Source organism: Pleurodeles waltl, chromosome 11 (genome assembly GCF_031143425.1).
Source record: "Pleurodeles waltl isolate 20211129_DDA chromosome 11, aPleWal1.hap1.20221129, whole genome shotgun sequence".
In the NCBI taxonomy this organism is placed as follows: domain Eukaryota; kingdom Metazoa; phylum Chordata; class Amphibia; order Caudata; family Salamandridae; genus Pleurodeles; species Pleurodeles waltl.
Genome location: NC_090450.1, coordinates 177,665,150 through 177,688,098, shown reverse-complemented (window position 1 = coordinate 177,688,098; position 22,949 = coordinate 177,665,150). Strand labels below are relative to the sequence as shown.

Here is a 22,949-nt window from a genome sequence, read left to right as displayed (position 1 = left end):
AAGGTCACATAGGTTTGGGGTCCATTCGTGGTTCGCATTCCACTTCTAGAGTATATGGTTTGTGTTGCCCCTATCCCTATGTGCCCCCATTGCATTCTATTGTGACTATACATTGTTGGCACTGTTTTCTATTGCTATTACTGCATATTTTGGTATTGTGTACATATATCTTGTGTATATTTGCTATCCTCATACTGAGGGTACTCACTGAGATACTTTGGCATATTGTCATAAAAATAAAGTACCTTTATTTTTAGTATATCTGTGTATTGTGTTTTCTTATGATATTGTGCATATGACACTAGTGGTACTGTAGGAGCTTCACTCATCTCCTAGTTCAGCCTAAGCTGCTCTGCTAAGCTACATTTTCTATCAGCCTAAGCTGCTAGACACCACTCTATACTAATAAGGGATACCTGGACCTGGTGCAAGGTGTAAGTACCCCTTGGTACCCACTACAAGCCAGGCCAGCCTCCTACACAAGGGTCTTGGCTGATGTTATTTGCTCTTTCTCTCGGCAGGTGGAGGCCACTACCCTGCCACCCATCCACGATCCAGGGCCCAATCTGAGAGCCGACGACTGGGTCATTGTCCGAAAACGTGTTCCCAAAACATGTTTAGAGCCACGCTGTAGAGGGCCTTACCAGGTGGTCCTAACAACTACGACAGTTGTGAAGTGTGCAGGGCTCCCAAACTGGATTCACGTGAGTCATACGAAGAAAGTGGCATGCCCACTGGATCATGAAGAAGCATTTTTGAGGGTCTCAACAACAGTGAAACAGGTTGTCGCCCCTGAACCAGAAAAAGAACCAAGAGAGCCTGAAATTGAAGAAGAGATTGTGGAAGATGGTTCTATTACCCCTGTAAAAGACGAAAGTGAAGAATTCCAGGAGGGTGCGGAAGAATCAATCTCAACGGATACAGCGGGAGAGCCTAGCTCAGCGGGGGGTCCTCCCAGAAGCAACCAGCGCTGAGAAACATACAGAGCAAGTGCCAGACCATGAAGGGGAATGAGTTGAGACGGAGCAAAGTCAAAGTGATCCAACTCCTCTCGAGCCTGTTGCAGGTCCATCAAGGGAAAACACCATAGAGAAAGAGAAGGAGAAGAGTCCAATACTGAAAAGAATATTGACAGAAGGATCGAGAAAGGAGATAATTGGCCTGAATCGCAAGTAGAGAAAAGAAAGGAAGTGGTCATAAATGAAACAACAGAGGAGGAAGTAGATACTACGAGAAAAGAAGAACTGAGTGAAGGAGAACTAAGTGGTGATCAAAAGTTGAAAAGAAAGAGAATAGCAAGTCGACGATACGCAGGTCCTGAATGGGCATATGCAGCTACTAATGAATGGCAACACGAGTTTATGTCCTTTTGTTTTGCTAGAGAGGTTCTGAGTCAGTACTTTGATGTAACGTGAAGGTGAACAAGGATCTGAATTGTTGAACCAATCTGAAATAAAATAAAGAGACTGTTGAAAATAAACTAGAAGAGACATTGAACTCCTCATTTGACATTGAAAACCTGATGTGACAAGCTGCTAATCGATTTTGACAAAGGAAAAGGGTTCCTGGATGTGAAACTGAACTGCGAGAAAAAAAAATGTTTCCTTATTTTTTATTTTTGCTGCACCTTATAAGAACTACTTCTGTTTTCTGATTCTATACAGATCATGGCTGAGTTAAAAAATCAATTTAGGGATGCTAGGCGTTGTAAATATATGAGCATTTGGATTGGCGATTATGTGTGGGATTTTGTTCATTGTATTGATTGTGGGTATGTCTATTCTTGATGAAAGAGGAGCCATCCATGCTACTGCTTTTGAAACTACTACACTAACAGCTTTAGAGAAGTTTAAGTTAGATGAGAAGTATTTGAATGACTATACTAATGCTCATGGAGCGCTTTCTTCTAATGTATTCTATCGTTTGTTGAGTGAATATGTTGAGACGATGGATGCAGGGGATTGTCTTGTGTGTACGCAAATTCCTTCATCAGTAGAGGAGGGAGTTATGTACCACAGTCTTCCACTAACATACGGGATAAGCTGTAGTCTGCTACTAACAAGGTTCTACGATCAAGAGTATATACAGTATTTTTACTCTAATTATGACCTGGTGTTTTCGTTCATCCCTATTATTGGGTATTTGAGTAGAGTAGCTAAGGGTCATAATATAGTATTGGTTAGAGGATTCTTTGAACCTACACTAACATTTGGAACTACATATGTGCATAAAAATAACCTTACATGCTTGCTTACACCATTGGAGAAAAGCTCTTTAGGGCATTCTGATGATAGGAAAAAAGAATTAAAGGAGAAATTAGAAAAAGATTGATCAGATAGATGACCTAAAGAAGTTTCCAAAATTGACTGAATTACATCATAAGCAACAGAGGAGGAAATCCTCTTCTGCAGTTGTGGGAGATATATTTGGTGCAGTGATTCCTTCACTGGGTGTCATCCTGAACTCGATCAAGATTCCAAAGTTGTCTACTATTGTGCATAGCATGTTGAAAAGTTTTACAGGGGCAATACTCTTGATAGATACTGAATTGTCTGCAGATAGAGTTATGACTCTTCAAAACCATCTTGCTTTAGACATCCTTCTAGCGAAGGACGGCGGAGTCTGTAAAATGATTAACTATAGGCATTGTTGTTCTTATATACCTAATAATAGTAAGGAGATAAGAGACTTACTTACTAACCTGACTAACTCAAGTAAGGATTTGAAGGAATTGAAAAAAACAGGTGTTTGGGAAAAAGTTGGAAAGGGATTTGTTTCAGTGGGAAATTGGCTTAGTAACATTTGGAATCAATCAATCAAAAAATGTATTAAGTGCGCTACTCACCCGGTAGGGTCTCAAGGCGCTGTGGGAGGGGGGATAAGCAGGAGGGATGACGATTTATTGTTCAAAAAGCCATGTCTTGAAGTGTTTTCTGAAGGTCAGGAGGTCCTGGGTCTTGCGTAGGCTGGTGGGGAGGGAGTTCCAGTTCTTGGAGGCAAGGAAGGAGAAGGATCTGCCTCCGGAGGTGGTGCGTAGGATGCAGCAGAGCGGAGGAGACAAGTGGGAGTGTGGAAGTTCACTCTTTCGTTGAGGTAGGCTAGTCCAGTGTTGTGGAGGGATTTGTGGGCGTGGATGAGGATTTTGAAAGTGATCCTTTTGCTGATGGGTAGCCAGTGAAGGGATCTGAGGTGGGCGGAGATGTGTTCATGGCGTGGGAGGTTCAGGATGAGACGTGCAGCTGCGTTCTGGATCCGCTGAAGTTTCTGCTGATGTTTGACTGTGGTACCAGCATAGAGGGCGATTCCGTAGTCTAGTATGCTGCTGATGAGTGCATGGGTGACGGTCTTCCTAGTTTCTATGGGGATCCATTAGAAGGTCGTTCGTAGCATGCGGAGGGTGTTGAAACAGGAGGAAGTTATAGAGTTGATTTGCTGGGCCATGGAGAGAGATGAGTCTAAGATGATGCCGAGATTGCGTGCATGGGTGGAGGGTGTTGGGGAGTCCTAGGGCGGTGGGCCACCAGGAGACATCCCATACTGTCTTGTTAGGGCCAAAGATTATGATTTCGGTTTTGCTGGAGTTGAGTTTGAGGTGGCTTGCTGTCATCCATTTGGCGGTAGCGAGGAGTCTGGCATGGAGGTTTGTCTTGGCGGTGGTAGGGTTCCTGGTGAGGAAGATGACTAGCTGGGTGTTGTCTGCGTAAGATATGATGGTGATTCCGTGAGGGCACAGGATGTTGGTGAGCAGGGCCATGTAAATGTTGAAGAGGGTAGGGCTGAGGGAGGACCCTTGGGGGACCCCGCAGATGATCTTGGTTGCTGGGGACTGGAAGGGAGGGAGGCGAAGTTTCTGGGTTCTTTCGGCGAGGAAGGAGGAGAGCCAGTCCAGGGCCTTGTGTCAGATTCCTGCGTCGAAAAGGTGTGTTCTGAGGATTTGGTGGCAAAAAGTGTTGAAGGCTGCGGAGAGGTCCAGGAGGATGAGTGCGACAGTTTCGCCCTTGACAACTCTGGTTCTGATGTCGTCAGTGCAGGCAATGAGGGCGGTCTCAGTGCTGTGGTTCTTGCAGAATCTAGATTGGGAGGTGTTGAGTGCATTGTTTTCCTCTAGGAAGTGAGACAGGCGGGCGTTCACTAGCTTCTCAGCGACCCTGGCAGGGAAGGGGAGAAGAGAAATGGGGCGGTAGTTCATGAGGTCATCCGGGTCTGCTTTGGGTTTTTTGTGAAGTGGGGTTACTTCGGCGTGCTTCCAGGAGTCTGGGAAGGTGGCGGCATCGAAGGAGCTGTTGATTACGGCACGGAGCTGGGGAGCGATGACTGGGCTGGCCTTGTTGAAGACGTGATGGGGGCAGGGGTCTGTGGGGGAGCCTGAGTGGATGGAGTTCATGTTTTTTTTGGTTTCTTCATCATTGGTAGGGGCCCAGGTGTGCAGTTGGTTGGAGTGGGGGTGTGTGGTGTTGTTGGTCGTGTTGGTGGTGGTGATGGTGGGTGCAGGTGGTGTGAAGCTGTTGTGTATGTCTAGAATTCTGAGGTGAAAGTGGTTGGAGAGGGAGTTGCAAAGGTTTTGTGTGTGAGTGGGGCCGATGTTGCAGGATTTGGGTTTGGTGAGCTCTTTGATGATGGTAAAGAGTTCCTTGCTGTTATGTGAGTTACTATTTATGCGTTCTTTGTAGTAAGCCCTTTTGGTGGTTTGGATGAGTTGATGATGTTTGCGTATGGTGGTTTTGAGGGTGGAGAAGTTGATCATGGAGGGTTGGGGTATTATTAAAAATCATACAGGGAATATTAATTGTGATTGTTTGCATATTAGGATTATGGGGTTCATGTAAATTGTGTCAAAAAATTAAATTGAAAAGATCTTAAAATAATCAGAGGAGGGAAGAATGAAACAGGGAGAGAATTTATAGGGAAGATTTGAGGAGAAGGCTAAATGCTTAAGAGACAGAGCTGTGAAAATGATTGATGGTAAAGTAATGTGATGACATATTTAGTCATCAGAAGAGGGATTGCTAGATCAAATATATTAATTAAAAAGTATTAATGAATGTTTATGTATTTTGAATAAAGAAAATTGTAGAAATTGATTAATAGGGGAAAATAATATGCATGTTTGAAAATGTGCCCTCGGAGAGTGATCACCAAGATTCACAAATGTACTAATAAAAAGGAATAACATGTATGAAATATAGAAAAACGTATTAAATAATGTAGTAATATGTCATATTGAAATATATAACGTATGTTTTGCATTATATCGTAGAGCTTAACTTAGCTGAAGTAGTGGCCTAGTTTTGCCAGGCTTCGTGCAGAAGCCGAATATTAACGCTCAATGTAGAAATGCTGATGTGCTGAACTGACCATGAACTACTCGTTGTTTAATAAAATCTGCTCAGCTAAAATCTTATGCGTGAATCGATGTACAGGAGATGAGAAAATCAAAATTTGTATCAAGGACTGTGTAAAGCTTCAGAGTCTACTCTCCCAGGACTTGAACAATGGAGACACTGACTGGAAAAGAAGATGCAACATTATCGATACCTGACGAGTCAGATGATGAGGACATCATAAAGTGAACCAATCAACTACATGGGAACTGTGTAATGTTAGAATTTATAGATTGGGAAAACAAGGACTATTGGATAATGCAAAATCATGTGATTAATTGACCAGTTAGGAATTGGGGGATAGTCCGGGTGACTTAGATATAATGACAAGACAGAAGGGGAGAGTTGAGATGTTAGGCGAATGTCCAGAGAGTGTGAGAGACACTACGAGAACGAAGAGACTTGAGATTCTGTCTTTGGACTCATGCTCTTGAGAGCCTGATGAGATGCTCATCGATTGATGACCTGAAGACGAAGACTGACTTTGTTGCTGATCCATATTGTGGATAAGTAGCTAAGGCAATGTGACTGAATTAACTTTTTTGCTTTTTCTTTCTAGGTACCAAATGCGTTGTTTTTTTTTATATAGTTTTTCTTTTAGCTAGATGTTTTCAAATTCATGTTCTAAACTGTTTGCGCACGAAGTTCCACATGCTAATGCTAATCTGGGTTAGATGAGGTTCCTATTCTAGGACATTGACATATACAGTGACAAATGTTTTACGGACTGATTTGCTGAACTCTGCTACTCATGTTGACTTATTCAACCCTGATTCAATTACTGACTTATGCTACTGCTTTAGAATGTACTCTGATTCAAGTTTAGATTAGATTATGTTCTTGGCGCCTTGAAATGAATTAATACGGATTTGCTGACGTGAATAAAGTTGAACTCATTTTCATGAATTAGTATTGTAACTAATAGGAAATAAAACTACTAAACGTATAGTGAGTTGTCGTTATTCATGACCGGAGGGTCATTGGGTGTTATGTTTCTGTTTCATTAAAGTTGATGACTAGTGTTTATTGAATTGCGTGTTAATCATTAGTGTGACTACCATTAGCCTAGCTAGGATACTCCATGCGAATCAAAAGGTTCATCGACCTATACACATCCCCTTGTAAGTTTACTTACTAAGGTCCAGGCGCACTAGCAGGGGCTTTTTACTGAAGATCTTTTGATCGTAGTTGCTGGAAGGAATGGAAAACGAAAAGAGGACTGGATGATGTGAGACTAAAAATGACTATAAGAACCAAAACCAGGTCTTTATTCACAGTATTTGTGGGAACCTCTGTGATGATTAAAACCAAAAGGAAGGGGAAAAGGTACAATGACCTAACTCCCCATTGGTGCAAAGATTTCCTTAACTTTCCACTTTGTATTGGGTGTACTGATTATCTACATTCTAAATATCATGGTCAACATGTTTTGTGCCTTATCTGTCCCTATGGATAGTACGGTATTTCATCAGGACCTAAAGTACCTAGTTCTCACTAAGAGGGTAATTATACTTCTCTTCTTAATGTAACCTAATGGTATTTATCTTATGTCATGGGGGGACTATCCCGCTCCCTGTGATGACCTATAAAACATAATTAACAATCATGTTTTGTATATTAATGATAAAGTGATCACATGTGTTAACACAAATGACTTAATTAGCAATTATTAATGAATGTTTATGTGTTCTGAATAATGAATTTGGTGGAAAATGAATAACGTAGAAAATAAATGTGCACAATTGAAACTGTGACCTCAGAGAATGGCCTCCAGTATTTACGAATTGTACTAAATGAGTAATTAATATATATGAAATATTGAAAACGTATTAGATTTATGTAGTAATATGTCATTTTGAGAGTTATAATCTATGTTTTGTATAATTGTAGGCCTTAATTTAGCGAGTGTCTTGGCCTAGTCTTGCCAGGCCTCATGCTTAAAGCTGAATTTCTTAACGTCTAATGGAAAATGCTGACAAAATGAACTGCTCATTATTTTAATAAAATGCTTAACTGGAGCTGCTGTGAGAACCGACAGACAGGAGATGATGTCTCTAGAAATGTAACTAATAATGTTTAACATGCATGATATGTACTTTCCCAGGACTCAAACAATTAAGACACTGACTGGAGAAGAAGATGCAACATTTTTGATACCTGACGAGCCGGATGATGAGAACATCGTAAAGCAGACCAATCAATGTGACTGAAATGCATTTTTGTGCTTTTCCTTTATGGGTAACACTGCCTTGTCTAAATAGTGATCTTAGTTCGATGTTTTTCAGAATTCTTGTTTTCTAAATTGTTTTGCATGAAGCCCCACATGCTGATGCTAATCTGGGTTGGATGAGGGTTTCCTTACATGATGTTGACAGATTACAGAGATAAATGGTTGACAGACTGTTTTGCTGAACTTCATGACCAGGAATGACTTTTTGTCTTTGATTCTTTTATTGACCTGTGTTAATGCTTTAGAATGTACTCTGATGCAAGCTTTGATTAGATTATGTTTTTGGCGTCTTCTAACAAATTGATGGTGGATTTTATTTGAATTGAATTGTGTTTGAATTAATCTCATGTGTTAGAATTGTAATCAATAGGGAAATAAAATTACTAAAACGTATACTGAGGTGTGGTTATTCATGGCTGAAAGGTCATGGTATGATGCTCCATGCTTTCATTGACTATTGATTGATGATTTGATTCATAGTTATTAATATTATGCATTGATTACTAAGAACATTGGTCAAATCATAGCTAGGATACTCTATGCGAATCAAAAGGTTCATCGACCTATATGCATCACCTTGTAAGTTTACTTATTAAGGACCGACGTGCTAACACATGCTCAATCTCTGTGAGTGACTTAAATTGTGTAACCAAACTCAGAAAATCTATAAGACACCTGAGGTACCCAGAGGGTGAAGTGAAACATGTCAACACACATCTCGTGTCGAGTAAGGAGAAGTCTCTTATCCTCCTAGATACAGGCACAGGCCCCTTGGAAGGGCATGGATGCTACTACCCCCAGCACCAACCTTGCTAGAAAAATGTGATGTCGTAAATTCGCTGTGTTAGTCTTATATCTCAGTATTATTAAAAAATGGCTTATATTCTTTCATTCACATGAGAAATTGTTTGACAAAATCACTTTTTTGTTCATGGGGTCATTTCCATTGTAGAAGTTACTCTCATTCTCAAACAACATAGTCTCTCTTACACTCATGAGCAGGAAAAAGGTTTCATGAAATTGTAATATACACTTGTGCCAAGTTTCCAAATTTCATACATTACTATTTCTATTGTTACCTTGCCAAGTGTATTTGCCTTGAGCTCCATTTCAGTTAGTCCCAGGGCACTGGTTATATCAGAATTTAAACTCCATGAGCCATCAGCGTTCTGAAGGGAGATGAGTCTGAAGACGGAGTCAGTCTCCTTTTCATCTAAGAGAGAAATACAGAAAACAATGTAACAGAGTGGCTTTTCCCAACATTTACCTTATAAGGACCAGGTTAACAATAACCTAACTGGGGCACGGATTAAGCTATCAGTTTGAAATTGGTATATAAAACAACAACAAACAGTGGCCTCCAGACTCATCAAACATGTCCTTTTCCATCACTATTGTAGGACGATTGAAGTTAAACTTGACTGTTCAGTCTAGCTGTACTTGCAGAGTCAAGCATCGAAATGGAGCAGCTTGCTTAGCTACTGAGAGAAAAACAGTATTGGAGGGGCTAGAAAACCAGTGATAAAATGAAAGTAATGACCTGGGACCTGGAAAAAGAGCAGCAATGAGAGTGCACCGTAAGGACTACAACTTTATTTGTTATTTTTGTTTTTGTTTTAGTTGAGTGCAGATGAGAAACCACTATTTAGGGCATTGATCAAACAAATCTTAAAATGATATCAATCATGTAACTGCACACAGGGTTGTGGTTGAGGCCTAAACCAGATGATGTAATTTGGCGGTGAGCCCCTTTACCCAGTGTTTATGTGAAGGAATGTACAGAAGCATGAATAACAAAGATGGGTCACCAAAGTCCACTACATTTTAATATTGCTTCAAAACTTTGATAGCAACACTTCTAACTAGAACATTCTCAATTATTAACTCGAAAAATAAATACTTCAAAATAGGGACACATACCTAAGTGTTTGTTCCTAATATATATTGAAGTAAAGACAGTATGAAAATAGAGTTAATGGTAATGGAGTTAAGAGTATCGGTATCCTGTTTAAAGGTATATGGTTACAAGGTTAAATCCTCGGGTTAGCGACCCCCTTGAGCGAATAGGTTTGATAAAACAATAAGATAATGCTGATAGGGAACACACGCAAATGGATTGTACACTCCAGGATATGCAGTAATGAATGAACACAGCAGTGAGCAGCCGAAACAATAGTGGTATAGAGATAGCGGGGCGCAGTGAGAAACAGGACGCAGATACACCAGATCAAATCAAATCAAACCCAAAATTGGAAAAATGACGTAATAGATCGCTGGGGATCGGCCCTTATTTCCTTTTTCTTCCTCTCCCCCCCTCCTCCTCCCCTTGCGGCCAGCATGCCACCTGCGCGCCCCTCGCGCTCAAACCACTGTGAGAACATACAGCACGCTACACCCCCTCCTACGGAGTGGCTCTTATAATAGGAAGCGTGGACACCCCCCGAGCGGCTCCTCTGACCATGATCTCTCTTTTCTCTTCTTTCTTCCTTTCTCTATCCTCTCTTCCTTTACAATTTTTCTTATGTTAACAATGTTTCTAAATAATTTCAGTTGAATGTATAAGTAGCAATCATACTGCCGAGTGTGCAAAAGAAATGCGAGTGTAATTAGATCTGGAGCACCGAAAAATAAGTGTGTAACTGTGTATATATGGGAACACAATTGTATTTTCTTACTGACTGAAACAATAAAATAGATTTAAAAAAAAAAAAATCCTTGGGTTACAGGGTTAGGGATTGAGGTATAAGGTTTGACCTTAAGATGTTTGGAGTTATGGGTTGGGGTTAACGGGTATTGGTATAGGGTTAATGATATAGAGGTTAATAACGAGCTAGGTGCTAGAAGTACAGGGTTAAGGGTACAGGATTAAGTGAAAGGATATGGGGCTGAGGAGTCAAGAGTATCGACTTAGTGGTTGGGGTTAAGGGTGTAAGGTTTTGGCTAAAGAATTAAGGGTTTCTGGTAGGTGGTCAGTGGTGTAAGGGTTAAGAGTATATGATTAAGGGCATAGGATTATGGGCTGTGGACTGATGCACAGAGTTAAAGATGCAGGATCAAGGGTTAGGGCTTAGGGTATAAGGTTGAGAATTTCGGCATAGGGTATAAGGTTGAGCGTTTCAGCTATAGCTTTGGGTTCACGGTGTAAAAGTGTAAGGCTTAAGGGTATTGGCTAAAGGTTAACAGTATAGGGTAAAGGGATAAGGCTATAGGGAATGAGCGAATAGGTTTGATAAAACAATAAGATAATGCTGATAGGGAACACACGCAAATGGAGGCACTGATTGTACACTCCAGGATATGCAGTAATGAATGAACACAGCAGTGAGCAGCCGAAACAATAGTGGTATAGAGATAGCGGGACGCAGTGAGAAACAGGACGCAGATACACCAGATCAAATCAAATCAAACCCAAAATTGGAAAAATGACGTAATAGATCGCTGGGGATCGGCCCTTATTTCCTTTTTCTTCCTCTCCCCCCCTCCTCCTCCCCTTGCGGCCAGCATGCCACCTGCGCGCCCCTCGCGCTCAAACCACTGTGGGAACATACAGCACGCTACACCCTGTAGCTTCAATGTTAAGATTTAAGAGTTTTATATTTACAGGTTTAGGGTAAAGAGGATAGTTGTTAAGGGCTAATGGCTTAGCTTTAAAGGTTAGGGGAAAACAGGTAAGGGTCTTAGTATAGGGTTTGGGGATATGGGTATTGGGCATAGGAATTAGGAGGTTATTGGTTAAGGGTATTGGGCCAAGTGCTAGGATTAAACCTATTTAGGGTCACAGTTGGAAATGTGTTTATTTGAAGGTGTGTTCATGAGTGTTAGTTATTTTAGCTTTCATATATAAGAAGTCTTACTTTATGCAGGAAGACTGTACTTAATTTTAAAGAAACACACTTAAATTTCAAAATGATGCTATTAAAAATAAAAATCCTCCCAAATCAAAACACTTGAAAAGAAGATTAATACTCAATTTTCACCATTTCTTGATTGTAATGCTCGATTACGCTTAGTCATCCTCTATACAGCACGGCTACCACCCTTTTTTCCATCTTGGAATGACATTCACCTTTAGGAGGGCAAGGGACACGTGGTGGTCCTTGTCATACTCAACCAATGGGTGGCTCTTGATACTGTGTCTCATTTCTCCGATAGGGATACAATGAAAATCCCAATACTGGATAAATTGTATCGTCATGATCAAACCCAGACAGCTAATCTACTACCTTTCATTATAAATCTAGGAAGCTAGATCATGTAGTTACTCAGGGCTTTTTTGACAGCTATACTATTTAATTTCTAGATCTATCCTCTGGAGCATCTTAGCTGCACCTATGGTTTGCCTTTCATGACTTATGTTGAAGGCAAGCAAATATTGATCAGTCAGAATGACTCCTCTCAGAAATCAGGGTCCTAAATTGTCTGATTGCTGTTGTTACAGAGATGACCAATAACTTTCTTAAAGGCACCACAGGCAAGACAGAGATCTTACGTCTGGGAAAACATATTTCTGGCCTTCTGACTGGTGGGAAATAGACTAGGACTCTCTACTTATTCCAGTAACAGAAGTATGCAATTTAGAAACCTGGATTGAACAAAACTCTCTCTCATCTCTCTCTGTTCAGAAAAAGCAAAATTGCCTCAGCCTGCTGCTACCAACTCCATTTCACTTAGAAAGGTTTTCCTTTGTTACATATTTTACCTAGGTGAATAATAGTCCTGTTTATGAATTTATCCAGACTGGACTACTGTATTTGGTTCTCTCTGGGTTTACCTGCTAAGCTCCTATCCCACCTTCAATGAATTCAAACCATGGTTGTTGGTCTCCATTTTGATTTTCTTCGAAATTCCCCTAACACCTCACATGGCCACAGTTTATTGGCTTACACTTCTGAAGCAATTATTTTCATGAGCTTTCTCAGATTTAGTCACAAATAAACTGCAATTTTCATCCACTTACCATCTGCCCTTTCGTAAGGCTATTAAAACGTCGCTGTATACTCTTTAACATGTGGGATCTGTCCTGCCTGCCTCTCTCAGCTATCCCACAATATCAGGTTAACCTTACAAGTGATTGCTATACTTTACAAATTGCTTAAAAACTCTGCTAGAAAACCCGACTTTTGAGACAATAATTTGTTTTGTGTTGGTAGCATTGTAGAGTGCTACATGTAAATGTTCCTTACTTCTCCAAGTAAAGGTTTAAGTGAAGTTATGCTTATAACTCCAGAAAGTCTGTTATAAAAACCTCTAAAATTAACAGAAAAAAAAACATTTAGAGTGCAGTTTTGGTGACAAAACAAACCATAAAAAACACTGAAATGTATTAGTTTTGGTTGAGTAAGCTAACTATAGCTGCTCACTGGCATGTTTTGTGCAAATTATTGGTCTGGATATCTCTAGTATTTAACCTCTTGATGACCAACTCGCACAACGTTTTCAAAGCTAATTTACAGAAAACTACTCAACGGATTCACACCTAACCAAGAAAAGCACTCTCCTTGAGAAAAGTTCTATCTTTGTATTCAATTTGGTATAATTCCATTCAGCCATTATTTCTGTATTGTAAAACACTTAATCCAATCGAACTTAAGTAGGAAACAGCAATTTTGGGCCCCACTCCCTTTTTCTTCGTTTAAAGGATCTGCACAAAACTTGCCAAGAAGGACCCAAAGTGGATGTACTTGTTTTGGAAAGTTTCATGCAGATTTGTTGAACAGTGGTAAAGTTATTAGGAAAACAAAAAAGTATTTGTATGTATTACTATATATTCTTCAACAAAAGAAAATGTATATGCCACAAAGAGGTACATAACCTATCAAATAAAAGTCTTGACACTCTTATTGTGGATAAAGTGTTGGCAAAACCCAGAAGCAGATTTAGTTAGAGCCTGTATGCTGAATTGTCTAGCTGTAGATAATGTGAACAAGATACCGTGGTTGATGTATGTAAAATCGGGCCTTCAAGACTTAGGTTTAATTGACTGGTTTAATTCCCCCACATTTCTTCCAAGGAATGCCAAGTTGATTGTCAAAGACAGATATGCAACCCGCTGTGGGGAGAAGAGGCCAAGAGGTGTCCTGGATATGAAATCGGTGGACCTTTACCCACAGATTGTTACAGTTATGGCCATGGAACCATATTTGAGATGGATAGATAACCCAAATCACTGGCTTCTTTTAACATATTTTAGATTCAATCTGATCCATTTTAAAGTAGCATTCCCGTCACAATATTTTTGGCTGCGGGACTTACCCCCTTGTTATTGTGATCATATCACCAAACAAAGCACTTGTCACTTTATTTTGTTCTGTCCACTCTATGCAGATCCAAGATGGCCATTTCTGACTCCACTATGGCATCAAGGGGAGTTTAGACAACAATGCCCTGCAATGGAATTATTAAAGAAGCTAACCACAATTAATTTGTGCCACGCTGTGTTAAATTGTATTAGGAGTGCAATTCGAATTAGAGACCAGTATGAGCTTGTAAATTGAACTTGAGATTTTAATGTGACATAGAAAAAAATAAATAGAATAAAACTATTCATCATGGGTCCGTGCCCAGACATCCATTAATGGTTAATCCATTGTTAAAAACAGCTTTGGGTTTTCTCACAGTTTGCAAGGATATTTGGGTTTAAGCCACAATCTACTTTGAAACATGCCTTTGCAGTCCAAACCAGGTGTGCTCTGCCTTTGCCTTGTTTAAGAGGGAGTACTGCTTGCACCCTAAAATTTACTAGTTTGAAAACTGTGCACCATATGGGCATTGGGTGTTTCCTCAGGAGGCTGGAAGGGCGGGTGCTGGTTTTGTTTTTCCTCCTAGGAAAACTGTTTTTGACATTTGTTATGAGTTTAAAAGCAACAGATGCAGAGTTCCTTGAACATCCAGCAGTTTTCAAGCGACAATAAAAGTGTCAAGATATCTGTTGTGAATAATGTTACTGCTGGCAGTTTTGATTCAACTAAAGTAGCACAGAGGTTATGCATGGCTGGTGCAAAGAACTTGGGTGGTGCAAAGAACATGTACCATGCAGCTCACAGAGCTTTAGTTTATGTGTGTTATTACTTTTGTCACAGAGATCTTTTGTTACTTGCAGTTACAATTGTAATATAGCAGTAAACAATGAACTGCCATCAAAGAGCTGCATGCAAGCTGCATTGTACAGGTTAGAAAGTTATGTTTTTTCCCAGTCTTTCAATATCCTAATTTTGATTTTTTTAAAAGTTTGTTTGAGTATATGTGCATTCTTATTAGCAAAGCCAACCCAGCCACTATTGTACGTTTTAAATCCTGAGTTTGTGCTTCTCCAGAACATGCACTCTTAAAAAATGTCTACCAGTATAGATGATACGTGACTCCTACACCTTATAGTTACCCTTTGTCTTATGTAACATTTTCTATACACTGAATTACACATGTGTGATTCATCATATCTGTATGTGTGAGTGATGTAAACTGTTTCGGCACTCAATACGCAGATACACTGGTATATGATGAGATTTAAAACAAATGAAATATATGTAAGAGGGACTATGGAGAGGTGAGTGGCACTGTTGGGGGGTGATAGTGAGGGAATCACTGAAGGGCCCCAACAAATATTGTTTCACTGTCAGCCATCAGAGCTAAAGACGGCCCTGGACCTCCCTCAGTGAGAAGCCCCCTGCTCACACGTCATTACACAGTGACCTTGGCTCCAGATCAGACTTTAGAGGCTTTGGGCTTATAAATGGCTAGCGTAAAGGACTAAATTGTCTATTCAGGCTTTCTTGTGTTAATCACCTAATGATTCAGTAACTGAGGAATATATGTATTGTAAATCATGGCAATCCAAGTTGTGGTGTGATTAGAAGATGGCATGATTAACCATCTTTGTATTCCTTGTTAATACATCAATACCGAAATTGCTTTTCAATATGTCTACAGTGTCTTTTTTTGCACAATGACGGCGTGACTTATTGAAAGGAAATCTTAACTGCAGTTTGATGTTTTATATGCAGATTTTCTAATTGGACCTATAACCCACACACATGAAACAAATGATTTATTATCATTGTTTCAGTGGCTGGGTATTCTGGTGCACTGTGAGGTCAAAATTTATGCTTGCAAAAGCTGATACAATTGAATATATAATGAAAAATTACAATTTCTTCCTAAATTGTAGTGGTCAGGCTCTCTCGCTGTGCTCAACCGCTACACACCATACAGGAGATGGTCTGACAAAATTTCCCAGTCCAGGCCTGGCAGCATATATCTTTCAGCATGCACACCACACTTGTCACCAGGGCGTATGCTTTTTCCATTCTATGTGCACACACACACACGTGTACACACAGTAACTATGCTGTCTATGACTATAGGTCAACTACTAAAAACATTCTTTCTTAAAATAATCTAAGAGCTTATGGACTAATGTGAATAGCAATATAAATGATGATTGATGTAACTGGAGATGTCATGATGTCATCAATGATGTAATTTAAAATGTTGTAAGTGATGTAATACTTGAGGTCAACAGCAGTGCATGACGGGGCCTCAAGTTATAGTTAGTTCACTACAATACAACTGGTGAATTTCAGTGGTTTTTCAGTTTTTGAACATTAGTTCTTATCCCATTTTAACACATAAGTATTGTAAGGAAATGCCTCCTTGGCATGGTTGCCCCCTGACTTTTTGCCTTTGCTGATGCTATGTTTACAATTGAAAGTGTGCTGAGGCCTGCTAACCAGGCCCCAGCACCAGTGTTCTTTCCCTAACCTGTACTTTTGTATCCACAATTGGCAGACCCTGGCATCCAGATAAGTCCCTTGTAACTGGTACTTCTAGTACCAAGGGCCCTGATGCCAAGGAAGGTCTCTAAGGGCTGCAGCATGTCTTATGCCACCCTGGAGACCTCTCACTCAGCTCAGACACACTGCTTGCCAGCTTGTGTGTGCTAGTGAGGACAAAACGAGTAAGTCGACATGGCACTCCCCTCAGGGTGCCATGCCAGCCTCTCACTGCCTATGCAGTATAGGTAAGACACCCCTCTAGCAGGCCTTACAGCCCTAAGGCAGGGTGCACTATACCATAGGTGAGGGTACCAGTGCATGAGCATGGTACCCCTACAGTGTCTAAACAAAACCTTAGACATTGTAAGTGCAGGGTAGCCATAAGAGTATATGGTCTGGGAGTCTGTCAAACACGAACTCCACAGCACCATAATGGCTACACTGAAAACTGGGAAGTTTGGTATCAAACTTCTCAGCACAATAAATGCACACTGATGCCAGTGTACATTTTATTGTAAAATACACCACAGAGGGCACCTTAGAGGTGCCCCCTGAAACTTAACCAACTATCTGTGTAGGCTGACTGGTTCCAGCAGCCTGCCACACTAGAGACATGTTGCTGGCCCCATGGGGAGAGTGCCTTTGTCACTCTGAGGCCAGTAACAAAGCCTGCACTGGGTGGAGATGCTAACACCTCCCCCAGGCAGGAGCTGTAACACCTGGCGGTGAGCCTCAAAGGCTCACCCCTTTGTCACAGCCCAGCAGGGCACTCCAGCTTAGTGGAGTTGCCCGCCCCCTCCGGCCACGGCCCCCACTTTTGGCGGCAAGGTTGGAGGGAACAAAGAAAGCAACAAGGAGGAGTCACTGGCCAGTCAGGACAGCCCCTAAGGTGTCCTGAGCTGAGGTGACTCTAACTTTTAGAAATCCTCCATCTTGCAGATGGAGGATTCCCCCAATAGGGTTAGGATTGTGACCCCCTCCCCTTGGGAGGAGGCACAAAGAGGGTGTACCCACCCTCAGGGCTAGTAGCCATTGGCTACTAACCCCCCAGACCTAAACACGCCCTTAAATTTAGTATTTAAGGGCTACCCTGAACCCTAGAAAATCAGATTCCTGCAACTACAAGAAGAAGGACTGCCTAGCTGAAAACCCCTGCAGCGGAAGACCAGAAGACGACAACTGCCTTGGCTCCAGAAACTCACCGGCCTGTCTCCTGCCTTCCAAAGATCCTGCTCCAGCGACGCCTTCCAAAGGGACCAGCGACCTCGACATCCTCTGAGGACTGCCCCTGCTTCGAAAAGACAAGAAACTCCCGAGGACAGCGGACCTGCTCCAAGAAAGGCTGCAACTTTGTTTCCAGCAGCTTTAAAGAACCCTGCAAGCTCCCCGCAAGAAGCGTGAGACTTGCAACACTGCACCCGGCGACCCCGACTCGGCTGGTGGAGATCCAACACCTCAGGAGGGACCCCAGGACTACTCTGATACTGTGAGTACCAAAACCTGTCCCCCCTGAGCCCCCACAGCGCCGCCTGCAGAGGGAATCCCGAGGCTTCCCCTGACCGCGACTCTTTGAACCTAAAGTCCCGACGCCTGGGAGAGACCCTGCACCCGCAGCCCCCAGGACCTGAAGGACCGGACTTTCACTGGAGAAGTGACCCCCAGGAGTCCCTCTCCCTTGCCCAAGTGGAGGTTTCCCCGAGGAATCCCCCCCTTGCCTGCCTGCAGCGCTGAAGAGATCCCTAGATCTCCCATTGACTTCCATTACAAACCCGACACTTGTTTCTACACTGCACCCGGCCGCCCCCGCGCCGCTGAGGGTGAAATTTCTGTGTGGGCTTGTGTCCCCCCCGGTGCCCTACAAAACCCCCCTGGTCTGCCCTCCGAAGACGCGGGTACTTACCTGCAAGCAGACCGGAACCGGGGCACCCCCTTCTCTCCATTCTAGCCTATGTGTTTTGGGCACCACTTTGAACTCTGCACCTGACCGGCCCTGAGCTGCTGGTGTGGTGACTTTGGGGTCGCTCTGAACCCCCAACGGTGGGCTACCTTGGACCAAGAACTAAGCCCTGTAAGTGTCTTACTTACCTGGTTAATCTAACAAATACTTACCTCCCCTAGGAACTGTGAAAATTGCACTGTGTCCACTTTTAAAACAGCTATTTGTGAATAACTTGAAAAGTATACATGCAATTTTGATGATTTGAAGTTCCTAAAGTACTTACCTGCAATACCTTTCGAATGAGATATTACATGTAGAATTTGAACCTGTGGTTCTTAAAATAAACTAAGAAAATATATTTTTCTATTCAAAAACCTATTGGCTGGATTTGTCTCTGAGTGTGTGTACCTCATTTATTGTCTATGTGTATGTACAACAAATGCTTAACACTACTCCTTGGATAAGCCTACTGCTCGACCACACTACCACAAAATAGAGCATTAGTATTATCTCTTTTTGCCACTATCTTACCTCTAAGGGGAACCCTTGGACTCTGTGCATGCTATTCCTTACTTTGAAATAGCACATACAGAGCCAACTTCCTACATTGGTGGATCAGCGGTGGGGTACAAGACTTTGCATTTGCTGGACTACTCAGCCAATACCTGATCACACGACAAATTCCAAAATTGTCATTAGAAATTGATTTTTGCAATTTGAAAAGTTTTCTAAATTCTTAAAAGACCTGCTAGGGCCTTGTGTTAGATCCTGTTTAGCATTTCTTTTTAGAGTTTAAAAGTTTGTAAAAGTTTGAATTAGATTCTAGAACCAGTTGTAGATTCTTAAAAAGTATTCCAACTTTTAGAAGAAAAATGTCTAGCACAGATGTGACTGTGGTGGAACTCGACACCACACCTTACCTCCATCTTAAGATGAGGGAGCTAAGGTCACTCTGTAAAATAAAGAAAATAACAATGGGCCCCAAACCTACCAAAATACAGCTCCAGGAGCTTTTGGCAGAGTTTGAAAAGGCCAACCCCTCTGAGGGTGGCAACTCAGAGGAAGAGGATAGTGACTTGGAGGAAAATTCCCCCCTACCAGTCCTATCTAGGGAGAACAGGGTCCCTCAAACCCTGACTCCAAAAATAATAGTCAGAGATGCTGGTTCCCTCACAGGAGAGACCAACACCTCTGAAATCACTGAGGATAGCCCCAGTGAAGAGGACATCCAGTTAGCCAGGATGGCCAAAAGATTGGCTTTGGAAAGACAGATCCTAGCCATAGAGAGGGAAAGACAAGAGATGGGCCTAGGACCCATCAATGGTGGCAGCAACATAAATAGGGTCAGAGATTCTCCTGACATGTTGAAAATCCCCAAAGGGATTGTAACTAAATATGAAGATGGTGATGACATCACCAAATGGTTCACAGCTTTTGAGAGGGCTTGTGTAACCAGAAAAGTGAACAGATCTCACTGGGGTGCTCTCCTTTGGGAAATGTTCACAGGAAAGTGTAGGGATAGACTCCTCACACTCTCTGGACAAGATGCAGAATCTTATGACCTCATGAAGGGTACCCTGATTGAGGGCTTTGGATTCTCCACTGAGGAGTATAGGATTAGATTCAGGGGGGCTCAAAAATCCTCGAGCCAGACCTGGGTTGACTTTGTAGACTACTCAGTGAAAACACTAGATGGTTGGATTCAAGGCAGTGGTGTAAGTAATTATGATGGGCTGTACAATTTATTTGTGAAAGAACACCTATTGAGTAATTGTTTCAATGATAAACTGCATCAGCATCTGGTAGACCTAGGACCAATTTCTCCCCAAGAATTGGGAAAGAAGGCGGACCATTGGGTCAAGACAAGGGTGTCCAAGACTTCAACAGGGGGTGACCAAAAGAAAGGGGTCACAAAGACTCCCCAGGGGAAGGGTGATGAGACAACCAAAACTAAAAATAGTAAAGAGTCTTCTACAGGCCCCCAAAAACCTGCACAGGAGGGTGGGCCCAGAGCCTCTTCACAAAACAATGGGTACAAGGGTAAAAACTTTGATCCCAAAAAGGCCTGGTGTCATAGCTGTAAACAGCATGGACACCAAACTGGAGACAAGGCCTGTCCCAAGAAAGGTTCCACTCCAAACTCCCATCCAGGTAACACTGGTATGGCTAGTCTCCAAGTGGGATCAACAGTGTGCCCAGAGCAAATCAGGGTCCACACTGAAGCTACTCTAGTTTCTGAGGGTGGGGTGGATTTAGCCACACTAGCTGTCTGGCCGCCTAACATGCAAAAATACAGACAGCAACTCTTAATTAATGGGACTAGAATAGAGGGCCTGAGGGATACAGGTGCCAGTGTCACCATGGTGACAGAGAAACTGGTTTCCCCTGGCCAATACCTGACTGGAAAAACTTACACAGTCACCAACGCTGACAATCAGAGAAAAGTACATCCCATGGCAATGGTTACTTTAGAATGGGGAGGGGTCAATGGCCTGAAACAGGTGGTGGTCTCCTCAAATATCCCAGTGGACTGTCTGCTTGGAAATGACCTGGAGTCCTCAGCATGGGCTGAGGTAGAACTAAAAACCCATGCAGCAATGCTGGGTATCCCTGAACTGGTGTGTGTGAAAACAAGAGCACAATGCAAGGCACAGGGTGAACAAGTAGAGCTGGAGTCTGGAAGAATGGCCCAGCCTACCAAGAGGAAAGGAAAGTCAGTTGGGAAACCAACTGCAACACAGCAAAAGAAAGGGAACCTCTCTTCTCGGGAAGAAGTTCTGCCCTCTGAGGGAACTGAGCCTTTGGAGCTTGAACCCTATCAGGTTGAGCTCTTAGGCCCAGGGGGACCCTCAAGGGAGGAGCTGTGTAAGGGACAAGAAACCTGTCCCTCTCTTGAAGGCCTTAGGCAGCAAGCTGCTGAAGAGTCCAAAGGCAAGAAAAATGGAACGCATAGGGTCTATTGGGAAGATGGACTCCTGTACACTGAGGCCAGAGACCCCAAACCTGGTGCCACTAGGAGAGTGGTAGTGCCTCAGCTGTTCAGAGAGTTCATCCTAACATTGGCCCATGACATTCCCCTTGCTGGACATTTGGGACAAACCAAGACGTGGGAGAGGTTAGTCAACCACTTCTACTGGCCCAATATGTCCAACATGGTTAAGGAGTTTTGCCTCTCCTGCCCCACCTGTCAAGCCAGTGGTAAGACAGGTGGGCATCCAAAGGCCCCCCTCATTCCACTTCCAGTGGTGGGGGTTCCCTTTGAAAGAGTGGGTGTGGACATAGTTGGTCCACTAGAACCTCCCACAGCCTCAGGAAATATGTATATCCTGGTAGTAGTGGATCATGCTACCAGGTATCCTGAAGCTATTCCCCTTAGGTCGACTACTGCCCCTGCAGTAGCCAAGGCCCTCATTGGTATCTTTACCAGAGTGGGTTTCCCTAAGGAGGTGGTGTCTGACAGAGGTACCAACTTCATGTCAGCATACCTAAAGCACATGTGGAATGAGTGTGGGGTGACTTATAAATTCACTACACCATACCATCCACAAACTAATGGCTTAGTTGAGAGATTCAACAAGACATTAAAGGGCATGATCATGGGGCTCCCAGAAAAACTCAAAAGGAGATGGGATGTCCTCTTGCCATGTCTGCTTTTCGCTTACAGAGAGGTGCCACAGAAGGGAGTAGGATTCTCACCCTTTGAACTTCTGTTTGGTCATCCTGTAAGGGGACCACTTGCCCTTGTTAAAGAAGGCTGGGAGAGACCTCTCCATGAGCCTAAACAGGACATAGTGGACTATGTACTTGGCCTTCGCTCTAGAATGGCAGAGTACATGGAAAAGGCAACCAAAAACCTTGAGGCCAGCCAACAGCTCCAGAAGTTTTGGTATGACCAAAAGGCTGCACTGGTTGAGTTCCAACCAGGGCAGAAAGTCTGGGTTCTGGAGCCTGTGGCTCCCAGGGCACTCCAGGACAAATGGAGTGGCCCTTACCCAGTACTAGAAAGGAAGAGTCAGGTCACCTACCTGGTGGACCTGGGCACAAGCAGGAGCCCCAAGAGGGTGATCCATGTGAACCGCCTTAAGCTCTTCCATGACAGGGCTGATGTGAATCTGTTGATGGTAACAGATGAGGATCAGGAGGCAGAGAGTGAACCTCTCCCTGATCTTCTGTCATCAGACCCAAAAGATGGCACAGTAGATGGAGTGATCTACTCAGACACCCTCTCTGGCCAACAGCAAGCTGATTGTAGGAGAGTCCTACAACAGTTTCCTGAACTCTTCTCCTTAACCCCTGGTCAGACACACCTGTGTACCCATGATGTGGACACAGGAGACAGCATGCCTGTCAAGAACAAAATCTTTAGACAGTCTGACCATGTTAAGGAAAGCATCAAGGTGGAAGTCCACAAGATGCTGGAATTGGGAGTAATTGAGCGCTCTGACAGCCCCTGGGCTAGCCCAGTGGTCTTAGTCCCCAAACCTCACACCAAAGATGGAAAGAAAGAGATGAGGTTTTGTGTGGACTACAGAGGGCTCAATTCTGTCACCAAGACAGATGCCCATCCAATTCCAAGAGCTGATGAGCTCATTGATAAATTAGGTGCTGCCAAATTTCTAAGTACCTTT

General features: G+C 42.7%; 1 protein-coding gene across 7 annotated transcripts in view; it reads right to left on the bottom strand.

The window, feature by feature from the left end:
• The window catches only part of LOC138265564 (von Willebrand factor A domain-containing protein 5A-like), a 613,576-nt gene that overhangs the window by 43,068 nt on the left and 547,559 nt on the right, over window positions 1-22,949 (bottom strand). For all 7 annotated transcript variants that reach the window (XR_011199384.1, XM_069213382.1, XM_069213384.1 and 4 more), the window contains one exon: window positions 8,691-8,824. Coding sequence is in view for 6 of the 7 variants with exons in the window: in XM_069213382.1 (XP_069069483.1) it covers window positions 8,691-8,824 (134 nt within the window). In the remaining variant the exon portion in view is untranslated. The remainder of the gene's footprint in view (window positions 1-8,690; window positions 8,825-22,949) is intronic.